We start from the raw sequence: 25,048 nt of genomic DNA, 5'->3' as shown, positions 1-25,048 counted from the left end.
AGGAGAGGTCGAGTGACCAGAACTGTCCTCCATCTTCTTGACCTTGACGGGAAAGAGGACAAACAGTCTCCACTTCTTTCGATGAGCCAAGTGATTGGCTACTGGAGCAGCCTCATGGACTTATAATCTACTATTTTATTTTTTGTCTTTGTAAGAAATTTTATAAAAATAAAACTGTTTAACTCGAAAATATAACATGTACACAAATGCATGTATTCAGCATAGTTTTGGATCGCTGGATTACAGGAGAACATGTTCAGGGACAAAAACGCGTGGTATAAAAAGCTTATTGGAACTTTCTTCTTGTGATGGAATGGAGTATGGAGAAGAGAAGTAAAGAGAGAGGAGCATCGATGCATATAGCATATTCTATATTATTCACATTACCTACTTGGCAAGACTCTCCAGCCTGGGTCTGAAATTCCAAAAAAGCCACATTTCAAAGCATAGTTGCCCAGAAGTGGTTGTGTTGAAAAGTAATGGACGCATTTGTGCATAGGTCCCTGCTGGCTACTATCCACTTTTAATATTATTATATATATACGTAAAGAATGACAAATGAGAGCCATTCGAATCTTCCTCTGTACCCCCATCTTCCGCGTGGTGTTTTTTCCGCCAGCTGCAAACAACAAGTATACATGTCGCACATATTGATTTGCTCGTAAATGGATTTCCAATACGCAAAACAGGGTTCTAACACCTATATTTTACATAGATATATATATTTGTATATTTATTGTGAACAAATATGTATTCATGTATACAAATACTTTAAAAAGGACAGAATCTGTCGTTGTCGAATATCATTGGATAATTGACAACAGGCTCTCTAACCTTTACTCCACATGGAGAATATCCCTTAATTGCAAGCGAAGAAAGCTATCCTCCAGAAATGCGCCCAGCGTGACTGACACATTGAGTTGCGCACGCTCTTTTTTTGTTTTTCGGCAGATTGATTTCATGATGGTAATTACTTCCTTCCATGGCTCTTATTTAGTTAATCAGGTCAAAATTCGATAATCAGTCTTCTCTATTAATATAAGAATTTCATTATTCAATTTATTATTATTGTCTGTCAACGCTCCAGTTCTAGTCCGAAGGAGCCAGCATCAGGACGAGGGACAACTCTCCATTTGCTCCATTCCATTGCTCACTATATTACTTTCTACTTATTTGTGCTCGGTTCGATTGTTTTGTCTCAGAAATGACCTCGACAATGCGGCCACTACCACAACTCCGCATCATTCAACAGCAATTTGATCGCAAGGACAAAAGGCTGTACTCTAGTACAGTCAATTCTTCAGGTGAAATATATACTACAGCGAACATTTTTTCCTTTCATTTTGCAGTCTACAATCATTGACAATTGAAGTCCCCTAAACATAATGCTACAATAGACGAGGATGCAGACAGTCGCAAAACACTTGGGACTCGATATTCGGACTCCGCCAGTAGTAATCACACCTCATCATCTGAACCATCAGCAAAAGTAAGAAGAAAACCTGGCCGCAAGCCTAATCCTGCATCGCCTGCGGTGCGGAAGGAGCAAAATAGAGCCGCTCAGCGTGCGTTTCGTGACCGTAAAGAGAGGCATCTTCAGGAAATGGAAGCAATGATTAAAGACCTTCAAGAAAAGAACTCTCAAATGAATATGCGGATTCAACAGGACACTCAACAGTTTAAAACTACTGTCGAATCGCTTCAAAGCGAGAACTACTATCTGCGCCATGTTGTCTTTTCGTTTGAAACGACATTACATAAAGGTGGAAATATGGCGATATTGCAGGAAGTCAAGGCTGAGTTCTATCGTCGTCATTACGACAGACATGCGCGGAAACAGCTTTCAGACACAATATCGTCGAGCCAGGAGCAACGGACACCAATGCCCACAACACCATCGATATTCCTTCCTAATGGCCATCTCCCTCTCCAAGTCTTAGCAGAGGAATCGCAGCAGCTATTGCATCAAAAGGTTGTCAGCGCTCCGGTTACAGCGCCAGTATCTCCTGATTCTGTTTCCCCTCCTTCTACTTCAACTACTGCTATTATACCAACTTCTTTGCCATCGAGTCCCAAATCCACCATTTCTGCTACTCTTCCAACTACGTCCCCTACCAACTCTGCCTTCGAAAATATCTCTTCCTACTCTTCATCTCCTGTATCAACAAGAACTGTCTCCTCAACCTTAATGAATGAACCTGTGGATCAAGCAATGGATCCAGACAACGCTACATTATTCCCCATCAATGATGGTATCCTTTGTAACGAACCGTCATTGGTTTGTATGCTAGAACCTGACGACGGGAAGTCCGTTAGATCTATTACAACCTGCGAGCCGCCTGTAGCATCACGACTATTTTTCACAGAGGCAGGAACATACCTAGCAAAGAGAGCAACAGAGTATACAAAACATGCGTCCGTTTTTGATGAACTTCAGTCATCCCTTTTCCCTCCTGGCACTCTTCAATCGATTATCCGTACTGATTTGGCAACCCCTCAGGAAATCGTGAATGATGTTCCTCTTTTGGAACAACTTCATGATCATTTCAATCACCATCGTCGTCCTCCACTTCCACTTAGAGATCCCGTCATCGCGCCCGCTCAAGCCACAATCACTTACTGCACTACTGCAATAGATGCTGGCTCTCCTACTGATCCAACCTCGATCTTGGATGAGGACGGCAATGAATTTGACATGGCTACACCCACACTGGGGCTGGATGACGGCTTGAAGCAGAATGTTATCCCGAGCAAGCGGCTGCAACTTGAGATCCAGGTACTTGCTTCGGCACCACCTGTAGTAGATCCCAATATTGATCCCAAGGTCTATGCTCTCCCACATGACAGCAGAATTGATTTGATTCCATGTCCGAGATTAAGGGCGCAGATGATTTTGCATCAAAAAAGTTTTGATGTTGAAGATCTATGCAGAGTTTTAATCAATGGAGCAAGGTGCCATGGCCACCCACTCGATCCTCACAGTTGGGAGTTACCTGAAGAGTTTTTTAATCGATATGGTTTTCTTTTGGGGGAGGAAATGTTACGCCACAGGAACAAGGTTTGGCCAAAAAAAGATGAGCCTCTTCCAGGTAATAACACTACACTGTTCAGACATCTGACAGATTTCTACACTTGACAAGTAGTTATTCATTTCTAAACCTTTTTTTTTTTCTGCTGTTGTTGCACAGAGACTTCTAAGGCGCACTGAAATCGAAGACTATAATACCATGATTCTACTGTGTTTTTATTACTGTAATTTTATAAATTTATGCAGTCCATTATGTAGCGATAACGACATAATAAAGAATTTTAACAAGGCATTTCTAAAAAGAATAGGATGAAGTTATTTGTACGGGATCTTTATTTCATCTACAAGCGGCAACGTGTATCCTACATGATTCTAGCTTTTTATTTCGAAGGAAATAAGCGAAGGTGAATCTAGAGTAGAGGGGAGTCTGGAATTATTTTACTGTTGGAAGTTGCAGCGCCGTGGGAGCTGCGATACTTATCGCGCTCTGTTGCATATTTCATAGTATGCAATATTATGGCCTAGCTAGAAAAAAATTAAGAAAAATACTAATGCGCTAAAAAGATTAACAGTAGAAATTAGTGGCAATAACGCGCCACACAAAGACGCGATAAATCTTTGATATGAAATTTTTAGAACGAACCTATGTCATCCTACAGATAGATACGTAGTTACCTGGTATAAGTCCCTCTAGCAGAAAATGAATAAATACCCCATGGGTGTGGTGTGTGGACCCATATCTTATTCTCACTTACTTTTCTACTGCTTACCATCTATCTACAAAATATTTTTCACGCTCTATTCCGCTCTACAGTCACCCGAAATAAAGTCTGGTCAAAGTGGGTTATTTATTATTTTTTTATTTTAAATCTCTGACAAACAGCTCATTTGTGACATACAAAAATACTTCACCAATCAAGATGGAAATTTAGGCTTTTATTAATGAGGCCAATGTGGATAATCACTGAGGTTTGTGGGCAGTACATGCTGAGGGAAAACGGCAAGAAATAGGATTGAAGACAGTGCTTCTCTTCATAACCATTTCAAAATTTTATTTTTTTGACCAAACTTTCTTTCAGGTGATTGTACAATATGAAGCTAGTCCCTAGACGCAATGAGCATCTACATGTGCTGCTGAGTATGCGACACTGCGTGCTAAAGACGATGATAGTAAGCCTGGAATGTAATGAGACAAAAATAAGGATCTTTATCAACGCAACAGAAAAGAGTATTTATACCTCTTTTCCATCACTATAAGTCACGGCTATGCTATTAAAGTATTTTAGCTATTTAGATAGAGGGATATAGGTAATTGTGGCACGATCGGCTTTGAGTGCGAACTGTTACCAACTATCAGAATATAAGTTCTCTCGGGTTACAAACGGGTGAAAGGATAGACTGCCCACAAAATAAACTGAGGTCTACCCATTGTATTTTGGTGAATTTGGTAAACAAAATTTAGTACCGAGGGCATTTGAGCTCTTAATAAAGAAGGACAGTGATAAGGACATAGAAGAAAGAGAAAAGAAAGAGAGTAGTAGTACGGCGCGCTATGCATCGTAGCAATGAGTATGATCGTTTATATATATACCGAAACAAACTACACATTAGAGGTCCCTAATTACTGAACTCATCGTTATATGCTTAATAGCGTACGGAACACTAGAGATGTATGCAAGCGCTAAATGAAAGAAAGCATCAGGGAACCATCCACAACCTATAAGAATACGACCAACAAAAGTGCAAAGTAAAGCGGCATAGTATATTCCAATTATAGATAAATCGTTTGTAATCCTTTATTTAGTCTCAGAATCGCATAAAGAATATCAACATCTATTCTGGGCTACGTACGACTTTGATAAGATAAATATTCTGGGCTACGTACGACTTTGATAAGATAAATATTCTGGGCTACGTACGACTTTGATAAGATAAATATTCTGGGCTACGTACGACTTTGATAAGATAAATATTCTGGGCTACGTACGACTTTGATAAGATAAATATTCTGGGCTACGTACGACTTTGATAAGATAAATATTCTGGGCTACGTACGACTTTGATAAGATAAATATTCTGGGCTACGTACGACTTTGATAAGATAAATATTCTGGGCTACGTACGACTTTGATAAGATAAATATTCTGGGCTACGTACGACTTTGATAAGATAAATATTCTGGTCAATATTTGATGCTTGGGTATCGAGCTTGTGCCGTGGAAGGCTTCCTGGTAGTGGTATTAAAGACTGAAATAAAGACTCCGTACAAATCTCTTTTCCAAAGAATATGTGGGTAGTGTAAAAGAAACGCCACAAGACAATGGTTAACGCTTCGGAAATGAAATAGAAAGAGCGCCAACTTCTTGGTGACAAAAAGGTATGGATTAATCTATTTGGCAGCCCAGTTGCCAAACATTATTTGGCAGCCCATACCAAATATAGTAATTTTTGCCTCTATTTGGCAGCCTACTTCTGGGGGCTGCCACTTAACTTCGCACTCTTGGGTGGCAGCTGGGCTGCCAAATACATTACTTTTTTTTTTTTTTTTTTTTTTTTTTTTTGATAAACAGGGTCATAACATCAGTGGTAAAACAAGCAGCGTTCTGTGGATACATTGCCTTGCACAGCTAATGCCGCCGGAGGTACTAAGGGCAGCGGCGATGACATCTTCACAAAACAGCCTTCAATGTACACGGTTAGGGAATGGTTTATTGAAGACGTCTAGGTAGTAGGTGAGACGCGTTTGCTCCGAGCGAAAACCTCTCATAGGCATTGATCTCCAAATGGCACCTCCAAAACTGTATGAGCGACCTACTTGAAAAAAAAAAAATAAAAATAAAAATAAATAAATAGTTAGAGGCCAAATAGCCCTGGGTAGGCTGCCAAGTAAATAATGAATGTTATTTGGCAACTGGGCTGCCAAAGAGAGTCTTGAAAGTTGATTATATTTGGCAATGGGCTGCCAAATAATATTTAGCAACTAGGCTGCCAAATAATATTTAGCAACTAGGCTGTCAAATAGATTAATCCAAAAGGTATTTCTAGATCTAAGTTGCCCCAACTCGGAGTTGAACCGAGGACCTTCCCATTACGAGTGGGACGCTATAACCACTAAGCCATAAGGGCAATAACCAGCAATAACCAAGGACGTCATTGGAGTGGTCAGCTGATTAATAAAAAAAGATCATGGGTGAACCCTTGGCGTAGCCAAAAGCTTCTGTGAGATTGAGGACGTCATGTATGGACCAGGGCAACGGGGTCAAAGGACGTCATGTATGGACCAGGGCAACGGGGTCAAAGGACATCAGGCCCAATGGCTGAGTAGTATACTCGTCAGGGCACCCTCCTGTCTAGCCCAGGGGTCGGGTTCGAGTCCTGGTTAAGGCACATAAAGTGAAGCAAACATGTGCCAGGTCAGGGATTTGCTTGAGTTTTTATAAAACTCTTCTCCGTACACCATCGGATACGCTACATTTACACATTCCCTCTCTATACACACCCCTTCCACACCCCCTGTTAGCGCACAAGAGTGCCAACGACATCACTCATCATGGAACCTGCATTAGGAAAAAATCAGCAACATGATCCACCCAATTTGGACAGAAATGTCCCTCATTCGAAAAGAGCTCGCATTCCAAATAGCGGAATCGGATCTCAAAGACAGCCCAACAACCAAGAAGTCGGTCCCGCAAGCGGCATAGAGGCGAGCGGGAGCCGCGTTGACGAGGGAACGGGCTCTAAGAGCCGTCCCTCGTATAACCGCAGCCTGGGTGCAAATGGCTTGCGTGCAGCTACACAAGAACAGGACGCAATGGACGAAGACGATGACGCAATGGCCACTGTGGGAGTCACAGAATGGCAGGAAGTGAGACGCACCAAGGATAGGCTGAAGGCGGCCGGCGTCTTCCTCGAGGACCTTTATGGAACAACGGTTGCCGAAAAAAAGAAAGACCTGGAAACAGTCTTGTTGGATGCTGCCATCTATTGCACAGAAGGACCACACAAGGTCAAAGTCAATGGATATACTGCTTTCCGTGTTGCTGTTGAGGATCAACCATCCCTGACAGCGCTCCTGGAAATGACTGCTACACACAAAGATGAAGACGGAAATGAACACGAAGTCCCATTGTTTTTTGAAATGAATACCGACACCCGTGAACGTGAACTGGAACGCACAGTGGAGGTTTATGGTATTGCTCCTAGGACTCCGGAATTCCTTATCAAGTCAGCAATGCTGCAGTTCGGTACTATTGAAAAGATTGCAACCCGCCCATGCTCCAAGGGAGTCAAGATCACCGCAGCAGTAGTTTATAACAATGTTGAGGACGTCACAAAATTCAAATTGGCCAACCGGGAGCACGTCTTCATTGGAAAAGAACTCGCGCGCATCCGCAAAATCGGCAATGAACGAGTCGAGTGGACATTGACACACGTCGCAAAAATCTCAGGTCTCCCTTTTGGAACGACAGACAAGGACTTGGAGCCTCTCCTTGGAGAAAAGCAAGCGAATTTCGTCAAAGTGCCACGCTATTTTTCAAAAGACGGGAAGAAATGGCAATATCAACGAGAAGCATTCGTGTATTTCCCCTCTGCAGAAGCAATGGCGGAAACTATGACTAAACCAGTCAAAATCGGGGGCATTGAGACTTTCTGGGGTGATAAGGACGACAAACGATGCCGACAATGCCACAAACCAGGACACATCATGAGGGAATGCGAGGTATTCATTGCACTCCAGGAGACAAAGCAGCACATCAAAGCTGTCAAGGAATACCAAAAGGGAGGAGCACTGAAAGTTGTACCACAACTCTCATACGCCAAAGCCGCCACGGGAAAGAGTGGAAGTGTTACTCAAAGCAACCAACAGAAGGCACAGGAAGAAAAAACCAATATCCAAAGTTCTGGTCAAACAAACGTCATAGGAAAGAACAGCAACACTGGTGCAGTCGATAAGAAAATCCAGCAACTGGTAGATACAGTGGAACGCCTACAGGAAGAGCAACAACAACTACGTGCTCAAAACAGTCTACTAATCCAAATGTTAATAGGAATGATGAGCCAACATCTTGGAATGGACTTCGCAGCCGAGCACCTGAAGGCAGCAGGACTGAGTGGAGAGTTCCACAGGAACGTGCCCAAAAACAAAGGTAAGTCAGCTGCTTTTCCAGGCATGCCTCCTACTAACGAGTCCCTAGCAGGGATTATGGCTCTCATAGCAAACGGAGCAGGTAGTAAGGAAAAAAGTAGAAAAGAAGAGAAATCAACCTCAAGTGGATTGCCGCCAAAACCACTAGTCCATAATGAGTAATGCAAGCACTCAAAATAGACAGGACAGTACTAGATCTAATAGCAATGCTATTAAATTTGGATCATTTAACATACGGGGTGCGTTAGAAGCTGGGAAAATAGAAGCGTTATGTGAATATGGTGATATGAAAGATTTAGATATGATAGCACTCCAAGAAACCAACATGCATGTTGGAGGGAGTAAAATGGCAAGAAATTTGAAACAAACTAAATATAAAATGTGGTGGGTGAGTGGTAAAGAAGGTGCAACACAGGGAACAGGGGTTGGGCTTTTGATCGCTCAGCATTGGTTCCAGTACGCTGCGAGAACTTCATCTTGTGGGAGCAGAGGCCAAGCGAGAGATTTCAACTTTCCTGGGGGATTTAAAATCAGAGTAATTAACTGCTACCTACCAAGCGGAAGGGAAGATGAAGCAGAAGTAATTACTAAATGGATACAAAAAGAATATAACGACGCGAGAGAAGAAGGGAGGGGTATAATCATTCTTGGGGATTTCAATGCTACTAGGAACCCCCGGCTCGATCGACGACGAGAGAACGCAACGAGTATAAGACCAGAATCGGCACTACTTCAATGGATGGAGACGCAGCCACTTCATGATGTTTTCCGCGCTCAACACCCTCTTCGTGAAGACTATACCTGCCAGAATACGAGCCGTATAGACATGATCTTTGTATCTAGTGTATTCACGGATAGGCTTCTCAGGGTCAAACACAAATCATTGGATGGTATTGTGGCGTCAGACCACAAAATGGTCACTCTAGAAATGACACTGCACCGCCTTATTCAACAACCACTTCATCACATCATTTACAAAAAACCCAAGGGCTACAAATTCTTACTTCGCGATGCCAGCAACGACGATTGGGAGAATTTTGAGAACGGTGTGAATATAAGAATTGGAGACGGCAGTGAATCTTCTACAATGGGCCTACGGAGAGCCCAGAACGACGATGAAAAGGATCTCTTGACGCCAGAAGACCTTCAAAGAATCGACATTGACCTTGCATGGAAATGGTATTCAAAGCTGCTCATAGAAAGCGCCAAAGAAAACTTGCCAGGAAGAGTGGTTGGTCGGTCTGGAGTGAAGCCAGAACAAGAATTGTGTCTCCGCCACCTCATACGTGATCTCGCTAAAATTAAAAAATTGGCAAATCAAACCCGCAGAGGATTATCAACAGTACAAAGAGACGCAAGATGGACAACACTGGTAGAGCAGCAGAAAAAATTTAATAAGAATGCTGAGTGGTTGAGGCTGCAAGGACAAGGGGAGATCGAAGGCCTCACTACTATACCGGACACGAAGGATAGCGACGATGTATGGAAAGATTGGGTAAGAGGAGTAAAGCACAGATGGACAGAGTCAATATCATTTTTACAGGCGACAAGGAAGCTGGAAAAGACAAGGACGATGAATGGCCTGATAGAGAAACGCTGTGGAGAGTTGAAGTCGGCAACAGGGAAAATGATAGACAAAGTGCTGGGACGTGGCGGAGGTAAAGTGACAATAGACCGGATTCAGGACGACGAAGGCGGTGTCACAGTGAATATTCTAGAGCCACAGCAAGTTAAAGAGAAGGTACGGGCATGGTTCGACAAGTGGCACGGACGTAGGCCGTCAAAACCGCTAGAGCCGGGTTCGAGATGGCAGAAGCAATATAGCCCTCAGAGGTGGATCAAGAGTGAATGGTACGACGGTCTGATGGATCCACCAAGCAGAAATGAGTTTTCAGCTGTGGTCCTGGATGCACCCAAAAACAAGGCAGCTGGTGTGTCAGGCATTACGAACGAAATGATCCAACACCAAGGACCGCAGGGGCTCTTTATCCTCTTCCAAATCATAAGTGCCACTATCGTGCAAGAAGACGTCCCCAAGGATTGGAAGACGGGGCTCCTCTATTGCATACCAAAAGCTCCAGAATGGTCAGGAAACATGGCAGAGGTAAGGCCGATAGCTTTGTTGGAGCACGCACGGAAAATAATGTTTGCAGTAATAACAAATAGGTTAAGCGCGATCATGGCCAGGCACGATATTCTACGAGGACCAAACTTCTCTGTTCTTAAAGGTACTACCACTAAGGATCCAATCCATATCCTGCAAGCGGCAATGGAAGACGCAAGAGAGTTCAAGAAAGAACAGTGGATTGTGTTCCAAGACATGAAACGGTGTTTCGACTCTGTCAACTGCGCCCCCGATGGGATGCTTTCTCGCGGACTAAGACGGCTCCAGGTCCCTGAACAGTTCATACGCCTATGTGAAAACATCGCCATTTCCAAAGTGAACAGGGTGATTACTGAATACGGACCAACTGACGAGTATCATCCAGAGTGCGGTTTGGATCAAGGTGGAGTGGAATGTCCGCTTTTATGGAGAATAGCATATGATGCACTCCTGTGTGAAATTATAGACAGTAGCACTGGATATAGTCTAGAGGGACCAAGAGGGACACCATCAGTTGCTGGCCTTGCTTTCGTGGATGATACTACATGGATATCGGACTCCAAAGCACATATGCAGGAGATACTTGACATTGCAACGACATTCTTCATTCTTAACGGGGTGGAAGTGAACGCCAAGAAAACGCAGGTCATCTGTATCAACAGCAAGCAGGATAGGAGGAGCACGCTGAAATTTGGGACACCTACAGAAGAGATCCGACCAGTGGAAAAGAATGAATCGGTACGGATTCTTGGTGTTTGGGTCACAGCAACAGGAAATCCAACAGCAACACAGCAAATAGTGGAGCAGGAAATAGAAACGACCTGTAACATTCTCCGGTCCAAAGCCCTGACAGATCGGCAGACAACGTATATTGTCAATAATGTGCTCATCCCAAAGGTGCTGTATAGGATTTCGGCCCAAATGTTGCCACCAACGTTCCTACAGAAGATGACTGGTAAGTATATGTCACTGTGTAAGCGGAAAGCACGTATGCCATCAACTACGCCAAACAGCATTATGAACCACAATAGATTGTATGCCATCAAAGACTTGGCGAACGCTCAAGCGGAAGAACAAATATCTACCCTGGCGCTTCGACTTAATGACAGCAATGTAATGGGACGGATATGTCGGACACGAGTACTGATGCTGCAGCACAGGAATAAGATGGAAGTCTCGCCAACTTTGGAGCCACATCGTGTCAAAAAGTATCGCCACAACTTTATATCGAATGTTTGTGAAGAAATGAAGAATCGTAACATTACTTTCGACCTATCGATCGCAGCCGAATTTGGTCTCCCACACAACGCTCTCTCGACATGGAAATGGCTAAACGGAGAATTACCACACGTATGGAAGGCGCTCACCAAGCGTATGGTATACTTTGTGGATCAAATACTTACGGATGATAAGGAGGACATGATCTCATGGCACGCATTCAGGACCCGTTACGGAGGGCCTAAAGTTTCGCCATTCTGGTTCAACCAACTTCAAAACTTTTGCTTCGACAACGATTATGTGGGTAGGCATGCAAGAGAATGGAACAGGAGGAAACTGGCACTCTTAGACGTCAGTGATGATGACAGCAACAGCGACAGTAGTTATGTCAGCTCGGTAGACGGGGATACAGAAGACGAAGATCGAGAAGCGATTCGTGCACTCAACCAATTCATAAAGCATGAGGCAGCGAACAGAACCTTGACAGTATCACCGGCTAATCAAGCTGTTGAGCCACCAATTGGAATTAAGTGGATTCTAGATCAACAGAAGGAGCGGAAAAAGAGACGAGAAGCTGTTATGAAAGAGGCGCGCAGAGCAACCAGAGAACATAATCTTAGGCGACAAAGAGCAAAGTTAGATGCCATAGTCAGAAGAGCAGAACGCCACCAGGACCGAGAGCGAAGGCATGGTGAACGCATGCGAGCCCGCGAAGAAGCGAGGAGACGCCGGACCCAGAACACAAGGAGATATGAGGGTCTGAGCGAGCAAGCTCTGCTAAGGAGAGCAAAAGTCGACCTGGATTCCAACGAGACACCGTGCCTAAAAGTGATCCCTGAAGTCAACAGAGGCCTAGCCAGGGACACAAATGGAGTTATCATTAGTGCCAATACCGAGGAGAAAATCCAACGCCAAAGGGAACGGTACAATACCCAGCCGGGTAATGTCATTTATACGGATGGATCTCTCAAAGATATTGGCACTGAAAGAGTAAGTATGGCATTTGGTGTGGTAGTCCAGACACAAGAGGGTGAGTTTTACACTGCGCTATCTGGTAGAGTAGCAGGCAACGCATCCTCGACAAAGGCAGAGCTAGCTGGTTTGTTGGCAGGAATACTTATCAGCCCACGAAACAGACCTATGACAATCCGACTTGATAACAGCGCAGTTGTGACTCAATTCCGAGCATTGGTCCGAGGCAGAGTGGATAGCACGTTGCGACAACGTATTAGATCACCGTATGCAGTATGGTGGGCAGCTATACACAACGCATTTATTCAACAAGGATCGGAAGTCACGGTCGAGTGGGTCAAAGGACATGCCGGCAACAGAGGGAACGAAGAAGCGGACGAAGCAGCAAAACATGGACATTATGGCGAGCTATGGGATATCAACATAACGGAGCATAATGACATGTACTGCCATGCAAAGTTCAACGGTGTACCAGCGGAAGATGACTTAAGGCAGATCCTTAAGTTACAGTCAACAACTCGTACACATCACACGTGGATCGCTCAGAACAGGACGCAGGAGCATGTTAAGGATTGGACAAAAATTGATTGGCGAGCTACTATGAACATTGTTCATGATAGCAACCTACCGAAAGGACTCTTCACCAGCCCAGCGGACTGCCAAAAGCGAGCGCACAGGATCAAGAAACTCCATGGAATGTTGCCTACACAGTCATATATGAGACACTGGAGGCCAGACTTTTATGAAGACGGCAACTGCAGAGTGTGTGGGACAGAGGATGAAGACACATCGCACATCTGGAGATGTCCAAGGACGATGGGGACTCAGGCCGAGAAGTGGAAGGAGATAATCCAAAATGTGAATGTGATAGGGGAGAGGACATGAAGGAAAGCGTTGAAAGCAGTGCAGGAGCAAGCACAAAGGGCCAGAGAGAGGTGTAGACCCACCAAGGACAAAAGAGCCAACTTTTACTGCGGCAGAGGAGGACTACATTTGGAAAACTCTGGAGATGCATATCGATGGTGTGCGAGAAGTACGACGCCATGGTGATAGGAACGACGGTGATGAGGAAGAGAGAGAGCACACACCAGATTGGTCTGTGCAGGACATTTACCATTGACTTACGCCCAAGTCCATTGCTCAGAGTTGGAAAGTTGGCTTCAAGACAACAACAAGGATAGCTACATATATGGCAGGGCGCTTCGTCAAGGCCATAGAGGAATTCGGTCGTACAGAAATCTGGAACAAACGGTGTAAAGTCACCGTTGAATGGGAAAAGGCTCGTGGAATCACTGCTATGAGCAAACGCGCTAGAGGACGCAACTGTGTTGGGGAGCACAGACGTAGTAGCAATGATTTCCTTGTCCCTTCCCTCAGACAAAGACAGAAGCTGAATGTAAAAGAGATCTACAAGATCGCGGATGACCGAGTCCGGGACAGTTACCTTGGGAAAACCAAACTGGACGTGATGGAGCGGCTAGGTGGAATGAAGTTTTTGATGACTATGGATAGCGGATAATTTGTCGCGTTGCGCAACAGGCCACGTCGGAAAGGTGGACTTTGAGTACCAACCACGGCGGTCAGGGTTTATGAAATCATGGATACAGCGGCTCTTGTCGTTTGTGCAGTAATAGCTGTTTATTGACTATAGTTTCTGGAGCATTTTGTTCATAGAGTGTAGAAAATAAATCCCATGACCCTGAGGGTCCTTGTTATCAAAAAAAAAAAAAAAAAAAAAAAAAAAAAAGGAAGTCGAGCGATAGCTGCGCGGGACGATCCTGAAAGAACGGCTGAACGCTGGACGAAACAGACATAAATCCCCACCATCTACGTTAGTATTATCCCTTCATCCATAACAAGGGCAAATTTACCATTATAAATGGGCTTAAAATCCAGGAACTATCCTGGCTTCTTTATTTGTGCAAATAAAAAAACTCATGAAAACTTTCGCATGACTCTAGCATCCGCTTGGGAGCCCATTGTATCGTTTATTTATTGACTGGTGTAATATAGCAATGGTAATATTCGCCGCCGTAGTCTCGACTTGAAAGCAGTGCAATCTGAGTTGATTCATTCTACCGCACCATGAAGCTTGACTAACTTGATCTTTTCCTGTACAACTCGGCGAGACCTGATTTTTCACATCGTTTGCTTCCTCGTCTTCTTGCGTTCCTTTGATATATCTGGGTTGGTAAGCACTGCTAATAGAGTTTGTTGGGCCTGTTGAAACTGGAGGGAACCACACCAACGTATCATACCCAAGGTGATATATGTAATGGTGAAGTGCCTATGTGTGATTCAAATGTAATGGACATTTACGGCGAAAGTATTGAAAGGATGTGAGGGATTATGAGAACAAGGAAGAAGAGGTTTGTGTCCCTTTTCAAGCCCTTGGCAACAGAGCATGAGTAGCAGTTGTGATCACAAGTTGATTTCGGTGAGTCTGCATAACAATGGTCATAGTGTCAAGGCCCTATCTTCCATGCACGGCATGTGCATTATTATTATTGTTTTCAGACCTGGCACCAACCATGGGAAGTATTTTTTTTCTGGCGTGGGGGGTTCCTAGTGTTATACGACCAGACAGAAAACTTAATAGACGTACAAGCACGCCAAGAGTGAATAGAAAAAAATATTATACGTGAGTAAACTGGAGGATACTGATCAAGCAATCAAACAGTTGACGTGCTTCTTTGTTGTCTGTACATGCCTTTTATTGTTTCGAAAATATTTGGCGGTACATGCATGGGATGAGACGAGAGTTTCCTTTTGTTAATCAATCACTATCAGTCGTGTGTACATGAACATGCACCAGGCTATTGAATAAACAGCTAAAGCATCTCTTTGGTTTTTGCACGCATAGAAACACATTTTGCATCGCGGCGTTTTTTTTTTGTTTTCTAGGCAACTTCAAAACACAAGCGCTTTCCAATGGAGCCTCCAGAAGAAATAAACAAACTATTTTGGTGGCCACTCCGCAATCATCCCATGGTTATAACAATCTCAAGGAAAGAAACTCAAACGCGTCGGTATTAATCTCGCTTCTGTAATTCTATATTCATATAATTTGGCGATTGGTATCAACCATCAAATTCGCACATACACACACCAAACGACCGCCAAAAACCACCACTCTCGCTTCTGCTCTCCCTCCATCCACAAGGCGCTGCGCAATATCACCATTAACAAGGCATCGTCCAGTAAGAAAGGGTGCTTAGATAGCTTTTACTCCAAGCAATAAGCGCATGCAACTACATCACTCCTATCTCCGCCATTGATGCCGAAACCTGAGAGCCAACGAATATCTCTGCTTTAACACAATAGTACTGGGGCTGTTGGAGCAAAGAGCGACATCTGAACCCATTCTTTGATAAAAAAGACTTTTTTTTCTCTTGTTGTTACCTTTGACAAGGATGTAATCACCTGTTTCAAAACCAGTTCCTACACACCGAGTCAAATCTGTCAACGTATTTACTACCCTTGTTTAATACTATAATTTTTTTTTTTATTCATTAAATTCCTCACAAAGCAAGGGCCAATGCAAAAAGAAACTGAAAAAAAATTGTATAACAAAGGATCGACATCAACACTGTATGCTGTATATGGAGATAATTTTTTTGAATGCTCACTTTGGTATCTCAGTGCTATTGTTTCCGATCTGCCATTCATGCGAGAGCTTGTATTTATTTGTCGATCTCTACTATTGACTTGGACAAAACCCCAATCCAAACAAAGGAACTGAATAAAAATTGATGTGGCCTGTGAAGCAAAGGATCGATATCAAAACTATATGAGACAATGATAAAACTCATCATCAATCCAGGATATAAAAAGGGATCATTGTCTTCCTCCTTTCCCACTCGCTCGCTCCAAAGTCCCATCCCTTTTACCACTGCTACTTGTTCCTGTATCTTTTCCTCAATATTCTTTATCTATTCACTTTGGATCTTTAAACCATAAAAAAGCTCATCCATTTATACCTTTGTCGCTCTTTTTTTTTCTTTTTCATTTCTTTTCATCACCACCATCTTTCCTTTTTTCTTTCTCCTTCGCTTAGATATTGATCATGGGGCTGAAGTTCTTCTTCAAACTGGTTGCGGATCGCGGGGTTTACCTTCGGAAACTGACGTGGGCACTTTCTTGGCGGCAAATCCTGACCATTCTGTTCATGTAGATCTCCTCGGTACGTTCTATTACAACATCCACCGTAGAGACGTCCATGCAAAGATGAAAAGCAAATCCATCATTGATGTAGGAAGGTCCCTGACGCTCGAGATAAAGGATCTTTTTAAAACGGACAATCTGACTATACATATTGATGGGAGGCCTTGTAATGAGAAAGAAAAAGCAAGAACAGAACGGCAAGCCATAAGACAAAAAAATATGGATGCTTTGGAGAACGATATGAACGCCTTCGGGAGAAATTCTCAGAGTGGGGTATGGACTCGTCCTCAAGTCATAAGGCGCATCCAGAAGGGTCTTCGAGAAGTCCACACCCTCAAGGATCAGCTGGCAATAGGCCTTGGCTCTGTCTTCGATGTCTGTCTGTGTACATATGAAGCGGACCCATGCATAGGGTGCCATAATGAGGAGAATGATAGGATCGTGATATCCCAAGACTCTGATTTTTTTGCGTACGAACGAGTCTGCATCCTAGTGCGACCCCCTCCACACCGTAGACAGAAGTTTGGGGTTTACGATGTAGATAACGTTATCCAAGCACTAAGCCTGCCATCACACGAATATCTGGTGTTATTCTGTGCCATCGCAGGCAATGATTACTCAAGGAACCTCGAGACGTTGGGCCCGATTAATAATCCTCAATTAATTCAAAAGGTTGCGTGGAGCAGAAACTACAATAAGATGCTTCGAGATTACCTAAGGGAAGCTAGTAAGATGTTGGGAAGGAACGCAGCCTCTGAAGAAGGCCGTTTCAGAGTAGCTCTCCGTGTTTTTACTTCCGGCCATCAAACGTCGGCCCGAGCGTTACCATCGAACAATGAGTTCGATAACTTCAAGCAGTGTCTACTCAAAGGAAAGGAACTTCGTCATAGAATGGCTCAGCAAAGGCGAACGCAGCGCCGCAGAACGTAAGAAAGCTCAAGCTATAGTTTTGGTCTGAAACCAAACGTCCCCAATACTAATCGTTAGTCCCTTTCTTGGATAGTGTAGAGACGCACCATCATTCTATATAGCGAAAGGGTCACATAGAAACCAGTACCGGCCCATCTTTTCTGACAAGCCGAGCATATTGAATGAGCGCACAGTTGATATCAGTAACTGCCGTCAGCACGATAGGCCGGGCCTTAGGCATCCACCACGTCGGAAAAAGGCAAAAAAGAGCAACAGAAAAAACAAAAGCGGAAGCACAAAGGCAAGAAGCTCCACAGGGGTAAAAAAAGAAGGTGCACCAATTAGGAACTTGAAGGATGCTACGAAGGTTGATCACAGCTACAGTAGTAAGCATCCTATCAAGGCCTTAACAATTGGACCCCTCAAGGCTTCCATGGCAAGGAAAGGCAGACTGGACGCAGATGAAAGGGATAATATTGCAAGCCAGATCCGAGGGGCAGTTGCTGTCCGCAGCCGACTACGCCGCTATGCATACTCGGCGATTGCCTTGGACATTGAGAGGATCATGCGGCTACCAGGGGTAGCAAGGTCGAGGAAAAAGGCACTGGACGAGGTCTTGGATAGCACTAACTATTCCTTCTGTCTCGCCACCCTTCTTTTAAGTGGCCAAGGTGGCCCCCTATTCAGCTTACGCGAGGGCAGAAAAACAAGGAAGGGCGGTAGAAACGCCCACTATATCCTCGCTTATGAACATTTCAAGGCCACCACTGAACTTTCCCCAATAAAGGAAATAGACATCACATTGGGGGACGTGCAAGGCTTGATCCCAAAAAGATCTCATTTCCAAGAGCGTCAGAGCTACTAATGGGCCAAGTACAGACATCATTAAGGCAGCACTACAGGAACGCAATGGTATAACCTTGTGTAGGTTATTTTCATGCATATTCTGCAATCAAATGCTCTATATTCAGACTCTTTTATTTTTTTCTAGTTTGATGTCCAGAAAACAAACGAAGATATGAGCGACATTGAGTTTTTTTTGCGGGAGAACAAAAAAGTGAAAAAATACTCAGACTTTCCTACGCCCCCCTGGTCACCCAGGTATGTGTATCTGTCTGAACACGCCCTAGTTGACGTCCTCTGGGCGAACGAAGATACCAAGCAGCTGCTGGAGCGCATTCTGCCTCTCAATAATGCTTCCAAGACTGCAATGTATGAGTGTGTACAGGGAACAAAAGGGGTTTTGATACAGGCTCTCTTTTGTGACATTGGAGGTGATCGCATGGTTCATGGATATCGAGACAAAGTATTCCTACAGTCACAAGACAAAGATATAACTCGGTTCAAACTCAAAGAAACGATTTCTACCAACGGTCTAGTTCTGAATCTACTTGCCTATGACACAACCCAGACGAAGAGACAGCAGCAGTCTGACGTAGATGAAGAAGACCCCAGCCAAGAACTGGAGTTTTCTCAGGGATTTCTCAACACGACGTGTTCAAAGGCAGCCGGTGAAGACCTGACAGATGAAGACTATGCAAACATAAACTGGAAGAGGAGCTCCAAGCTGCTTGAAAACGTTGAGCTCACATTCAACAAGCCAGGGCGATGCCCATCCGCAAACACCACAACTATCGTCGGATGTGATCCTGGTATTGTTAACGCCCTTACGTTTTCCTCGCTGGACCCTCACAACCCTAACTTGCGGCAAACGGTGAAGGTAAGAAGCAGGTTCTTGTACCTCCCCGTCCTCCGCTTCAATCACCTGTTGAACAAAAGGAAGCGTGAAAAAGGAATGATTGAGGTTGAGAGCGCCATCCCCTGTGTTTGGAAGGGATGCGTACAACGAGTACTTTCAATGGATGAACGAAGAATCCCAGACACAGACAGGATCAAAGAATTTGGATGTGCTTCAAGAGTTCTACGAGTCCAGATGGCACCTAAAAAAAAAAAATGGGACTTACGAAAGGCTCAACGAGCTACGTTCGACTATGCGGTGCAGCGAGTATTGAAGATGCTCGGGGAAAAAGGAGTGCTTGTCGTCGGCTTAGGGTCCTTTGAAAGTAGTAAGGGAGTTCCCAGCAAGCACACTACTATAACGAGACACCTTGTCACACAGGTATGACTTTTTTAAAAAAGTAAAAAAAGCTGGAAAGCCATAGAACCTTTGCTAATAAACGACTGCCATTTGAAACGCTTAGGTCAAAGCACGAGGACACTTCACTGTAGGGGCGCACGAATTTTACACCAGCGCCCGCTGTCCCCGACCCCTCTGCGATAGCTTTTTAGAGGCTGTGTACCCTTGCTCTAAATATTGCCGCGCATGTAAGGTATTCTTCGACCGTGACGCAGTAGGGGCGGAAAACATCGCAAGAATCGGTCTTGCTCAAATTGAGAGGCAAGAGAGACCTGCAAAGTGCAAACCCTCGGAAGAGTCGTCTGCTCCGGGTGCAAAGCGCGCACGACGCTAGACACAAGTATTTGGGTGCCGGCACACCCACAAAAAAATTTGTAAGTTCTGTTTATTTTCGTCTGTATCCTTTCTACCTAATCTTTTGCCCTTGAATTTCTGGACTAACTTTAAAAACCGTACAGATCAACAGATAACATCATCCCATGACTCTGAGGGTCCTTGTAATTAAAAAAAAGTCTACAGACAATATTGTCTATACTCGATAATGAAAGGCGCTTAATGACTCAATAAGTCATAGGTATTTCTTAATCCCTGGAGATCCCTGTTATTAAAAAAATAAAATAAAGTACAGTGCGAAAGAGTGGCAATTAATGCTTTATATGTGAAAAAAGAGAAATATTAAATTTGCATGGCGTGCGTGGGATTTAATGGATGTGGCGTATTTGAGAGTTGGTTTTTTAATTGGAATTCACGCACCTTGCAATGTTTCTATTTCAGACTCATTCCTCCACTCTGTTCTGCATTCGCGTTCACGATGTTCCGATTGATCAGCCCTTTCAAATCTAGTATTCGTGCCTTTTCAGTATGTTAATATTTCTATTTGCTTGCATATGAGCTTCCTTATGGCCAATGTTCAAAGGGAATTCAGATACAATGATTGGAGAGATTCAATTAAAACAATTATCCTTTGCTATGCTTTCCTGTAGAGGCAATCTTACTCGACTTCTAGTAAGCCAGCGGGCGGTTCCAGCAAGTTGCTGACTGTTGGCCTTCCTCTTGGTGTCGCTGCTGCAGGTAGGTCGTCTGTCTCCTTCCTCTTTCTCTCTTTTTTTTATATCCATATGACTCTCTCTTCCCACCATGACTATTCATCAAGATGACAAATAGCGAAGATCTTAGTTCTACTTGTTATCATGATTTTTTAACATAATTTCCAATGTAGCCGCGTATATGTATTATGGTGACAAGTTGGGAGGCGCATCTACTACCGCTCCCACAGTAGAAGATGAGGCTACAAAGAAGGGCCCTGTTTCCTCTGCTTTGGATCCTAACGCCTTTGTTGACTTCAAGTTGAAGAGTGTGCAAAAGTTGACTCCAAACACCAGTCGCTTTACATTTGAGCTGGAGGAGAACCAGAAGTTGGGTTTGGATGTAGCATCCTGTGTTGTTACCAAGTTTATCAAAGAAGATGGCAAGCCTATTATTCGTCCTTACACTCCTACCTCTGATTCTGATCGTACTGGTTCATTCGACTTTGTCATCAAGCGTTATGAAGGTATGTGTTTTTTTGATAGAAATGTTTCTCACGGAAAATATCAGTCTGACTTAATTGGTACCTGTCTGTCATGACACAAACTAAAAATTTCTTCATGTCGTAAATGCTACATGTAACAGGAGGTCCAATGTCATCTCACATCCATAGCATGAAACCCGGTGACACCCTGTCTGTCAAGGGTCAGTATCGATTATTACTTTTAAGAATCTTTTTTTTTTGTTATTATGTTGGCGCCATATTGAGTAGATTTGTGTATACGTAACTTGTGCGTGCGACGCTAGGTCCTATCAGCAAGTATCCTCTCAAAGCTAACCAGCATGAGACTGTCACCTTGATCGCTGGTGGTTCCGGTATCACACCCATGATTCAGATCATCGGTGGACTCCTCAAAGATAAGGCAGATAAAACTAAGATTAACCTTATCTTCGCTAATGTCACTCCAGAAGACATTATTCTCAAGGATGAGATTGATGCCTTTGCTAAGGCCCATCCAGACCGCTTCAAGGTTACCTACGTCGTTGATAAACCCGTAGAGGGATGGACTGGCCCTACTGGATACGTTACTGCTGAGCTAATCAAGAAGTACAACCCTGAGATCGGACAGGGCAACACCAAGGTGTTTGTCTGTGGACCACCACGTAAGTTTGATCCTTCCTTGTTTAAACTGTTAGCAAAACTAGGATTTGCGTGTTAATTAATTTCGACATGTCTGTTATTAGCTATGATGAAGTCTGTCAGTGGACCTAAAGGCCCTAACTTCACCCAAGGTGATGTTGATGGTGCCTTGAAGGAGCTTGGATTAACTAATGACCATGTCTTCAAGTTCTAGAGAAGGAAAGGGATAGTCAGTGCATGAAAAGAGTAATAAAAATGTACCAACAGTTGATACACATCATAAAAGCGCGTTTAATAGATCATTTTGTTTATGTGATTGCTTGTCACTTGTTGTGTATCCTTCCTCTGCTTACTTGCCTTTTCTCTTGTTTTCATCCATCACACCAGATACATCGCATCGCATCTTCGTGACATCATTTGTGTAGATCAGTTTACTTTAATGTCCACAACCCTCAGTTATTGAGGAATAATTAGCTTATGAGGGCGAACACCCTTTTGACATCATGACAGATTCGAGTATAAATCTAATAGCTCAGACAGGCTACAACACTGAAACCACAGCAACTCGTATAGAAGGTAGTTCTCCAGGACAGGATGCTCCTAATAGACCAAAGTTATCAGCCCGTACAACTACGGGGTTTATACAAGAGCATGAGCGACTCCGCAGAAACAGCTTATCTAATTCAGAAAGTCATAGCAGCGACGATGGGATCGAATGGGACACTTCGGCATACTATTCGTCCGAACACGATTCTGAACAGGACAGTGGTGGGTATGATGGCTATAGTACTGACGCAGGGGATGATGATCGAGAGAGCACATATGAGGATCAAGACACTCGACATCTTTTGGCTACTTCAAAAAACGCTTGCCTAGGAGGGATGGGTATGGGGATGCGTGTGGGCGAGACCGGTACAGGAACCACGATTGGTCTCGATCTTGAGTGTGATTATCGACAACATTATCGTTCGGGTAAGAATATGAGTGGCGGAGACGACGACGATTATGATGTACTGCCTTTGACAAGAGTTAGTAACGATCCACGGCAGTCAAGGACCAGTAGAAGTGAGTCTGAAAGACAACAAGCAGGGAAAAGACTAAGGAAGAAAAGCCACCGGAATCGAAGTCGCGGGTTAATGCATACCGCGGTACCAGTGATGATGCTAACAGAGCAGGAGAAATTGATAGCAAAGAAGCAGCTTAGGATCAAGCTGTTCTGGAGCGCTTTCTATATTGTTGCATGGTATGTTTCCTTTTTTTAGGCGATGATATTTTTGGGAAAAATAACATATGTCGCTTCATTACATTCTGTCATGCTAACATGCTTTGCGCTTACTGGTTTTGACTAGGTATGGCTGCTCGACTTCTCTATCATTCTACAACAAATGGTTGTTCTCACCCAACCACTACAGTTTCCGATTTCCACTCTTTACAACGTGCCTGCACATGGTGACGCAATTTTTGTTATCTTCTATCACATTATCAATGATACCGTCTCTACGGCCGCAAGCAGCACCATCAGCGAAAGACTTTGGGTAACGCATTCCTGCGTGTATTTATAAGTGTTTTTATTTTTATTTTTTAAAAAAGGGAAGCAGTTTAAAAACTGACAACTGAAACTGGCATGATAATTGGTCCTCTCTTGCTTTTTTCCTCATTCAACTCTAGAACAAAGATCATGCCATGTGCTTTGGCATCTGGGCTAGACATTGGGCTCAGCAACAATAGCTTAAAGTCGATTACTCTTGCCTTTTATAGTATGTATGCAACTGATGACAGAAGTTCTTCAAGATAACGACGATAATAGGGAAACCTAACTTTTTTCTTGTGTTAGCCATGTGCAAATCTTCATCGCTTGCTTTCGTACTGTTGTTTGCATTTTTATTTAAGCTTGAGAGGCCAACTTGGGCCCTAGCAGGAGTCATTGGCGTTATATCCATTGGGCTTTTCATGATGGTTATGTCCGAGGTGAATTTCGTGCTTGCCGGGTAAGTTTATATCTCAAGTCATGGCTTTTATGCTTAAATACATATGCTATATTGATCATGGCTTCTTTTTCTTGCTTTAGATTCATCCAAGTCATGCTGGCTTCAGTCTTGGGTGGATTAAGGTGGTCTTTAACACAGCTATTGTTGGAGCGAACAAACACGAAATCTGGAAGTTTAGCCAATCCAATTTCAACCATCTTTTTCCTATCACCAATCATGGGAATATGCCTTTTCATCGTGGCTGGGGTATTTGAGGGCTATACCAACATATTCAGTTCCGAGTTTTTCCAAACTGTTGATTCAGGCTTAAGGACATTAGGCTTATTGCTCTTAGGAGGCATATTTGCGTTCAGCATGGTATTGGCAGAGTTCAACTTAATTGCCCGGACAAGCGTAGTGTCATTATCTGTGCTAGGGATTATCAAGGTAAATAGATGCCATTGATTTAAACCTTTTTAAAATGGCTGCTATATGGGCTTTCTTTGATATTAATCATTAAAGCTTTGTATATATTTTCATGTGGGCTAATAGGAGGTCATAACAATCATCATATCTTCTTTGGTGTTTGATGATAAACTCACGGTTGTCAACATTCTTGGACTTTTCATTACACTTTCAGGAATTGGATTCTATCACTTTATGAAATTGCGCGAACTCAAAGCAAAAGCCAGAAAAACCGCCAAGGAAATCGCGAGCCTAAACATTGCCACTTCTGTAAATAGTTTGAATGGAGGTGGAGCTGATCTGGCGGCAGTCCATAGCCGTCGTAGGAAGCGGCAGTCTAAAGGCATGCATCATCGCGGTAAGTCCAAGCTAGACCGGCCTATTGGTGGAGAGGTCCTCTTGGATGATGAAGCAGCAATAGAAATGGTAGGAGAATCGAGCAGTAATCTCCTAGCAGATGAGGCAATAGAGATAGATTCGTCAGATACGCATAGAATGAGCACTGATCTCTTGTTGGAAGACATGGACGCCTCTGTCACTTCAAAATAAATGAAGAGTATAATTGGAAGGATATGGGACAAATAAGTGGAGGCAGCACAAGAGTGAGTAAATAGTACGTCTGTTCCACACAATAAGTGTTTGTTGTACATGCATTTTTAATCAAATTAAATTCTATGAATAGACACGTAACAGACAGACACGAAAGAGACGTGGAGGTGTGTGGGAGAACCAGAGAATGTGTCAATGAGAGGAGTCATGCATTTCGTTTCA

At 43.5% G+C, this 25,048-nt stretch overlaps 5 protein-coding genes and 1 non-coding gene across 6 annotated transcripts; 5 read left to right on the top strand and 1 right to left on the bottom strand.

Moving 5' to 3' along the window:
* The first annotated feature begins 984 nt into the window (after nucleotides 1-984).
* On the top strand, nucleotides 985-3,319 carry BCR41DRAFT_421902 (hypothetical protein). The gene is made up of 3 exons (XM_022030089.1): nucleotides 985-1,304; nucleotides 1,398-3,089; nucleotides 3,189-3,319. The coding sequence occupies exons 1-3, from the start codon at nucleotides 1,205-1,207 to the stop codon at nucleotides 3,206-3,208; spliced, it is 1,812 nt and encodes a 603-aa protein (XP_021881654.1). The 5' UTR covers nucleotides 985-1,204; the 3' UTR covers nucleotides 3,209-3,319.
* A 2,762-nt stretch (nucleotides 3,320-6,081) lies between these two features.
* Nucleotides 6,082-6,154, bottom strand: BCR41DRAFT_t65. The gene has a single exon. It is a non-coding gene; the product is annotated as a tRNA-Thr (tRNA).
* Nucleotides 6,155-18,533: 12,379 nt separating this feature from the next.
* Nucleotides 18,534-20,038, top strand: BCR41DRAFT_353007 (hypothetical protein). Its single transcript, XM_022024061.1, has 2 exons — nucleotides 18,534-19,660; nucleotides 19,743-20,038. Exons 1-2 carry the CDS (start codon nucleotides 18,560-18,562, stop codon nucleotides 20,010-20,012), a joined length of 1,371 nt encoding a protein of 456 aa, XP_021881653.1. The 5' UTR covers nucleotides 18,534-18,559; the 3' UTR covers nucleotides 20,013-20,038.
* Nucleotides 20,039-20,440: 402 nt separating this feature from the next.
* BCR41DRAFT_353005 (hypothetical protein) lies at nucleotides 20,441-22,130 on the top strand. Its single transcript, XM_022024060.1, has 6 exons — nucleotides 20,441-20,537; nucleotides 20,662-20,749; nucleotides 20,898-21,230; nucleotides 21,350-21,409; nucleotides 21,512-21,868; nucleotides 21,950-22,130. The coding sequence occupies exons 1-6, from the start codon at nucleotides 20,490-20,492 to the stop codon at nucleotides 22,057-22,059; spliced, it is 996 nt and encodes a 331-aa protein (XP_021881652.1). The 5' UTR covers nucleotides 20,441-20,489; the 3' UTR covers nucleotides 22,060-22,130.
* Nucleotides 22,057-23,014, top strand: BCR41DRAFT_54130 (hypothetical protein). The gene is made up of 3 exons (XM_022030895.1): nucleotides 22,057-22,091; nucleotides 22,233-22,817; nucleotides 22,895-23,014. Exons 2-3 carry the CDS (start codon nucleotides 22,349-22,351, stop codon nucleotides 22,906-22,908), a joined length of 483 nt encoding a protein of 160 aa, XP_021881651.1. The 5' UTR covers nucleotides 22,057-22,091; nucleotides 22,233-22,348; the 3' UTR covers nucleotides 22,909-23,014.
* Nucleotides 23,015-23,177: 163 nt separating this feature from the next.
* On the top strand, nucleotides 23,178-24,826 carry BCR41DRAFT_305368 (triose-phosphate transporter family-domain-containing protein; the record flags this gene model as incomplete). The annotated part of the gene is made up of 5 exons (XM_022020789.1): nucleotides 23,178-23,380; nucleotides 23,514-23,602; nucleotides 23,680-23,833; nucleotides 23,914-24,259; nucleotides 24,365-24,826. Coding segments are annotated over 5 exons (1,254 nt in total), but the record flags the coding sequence as incomplete, so codon positions are not given.
* Nucleotides 24,827-25,048: the final 222 nt, after the last annotated feature.

The sequence above is a fragment of the Lobosporangium transversale genome (assembly GCF_002105155.1).
Source record: "Lobosporangium transversale strain NRRL 3116 chromosome Unknown BCR41scaffold_17, whole genome shotgun sequence".
NCBI classification, from domain to species: Eukaryota; Fungi; Mortierellomycota; class Mortierellomycetes; order Mortierellales; family Mortierellaceae; genus Lobosporangium; species Lobosporangium transversale.
This window is presented reverse-complemented; position numbering and strand designations above follow the sequence as displayed.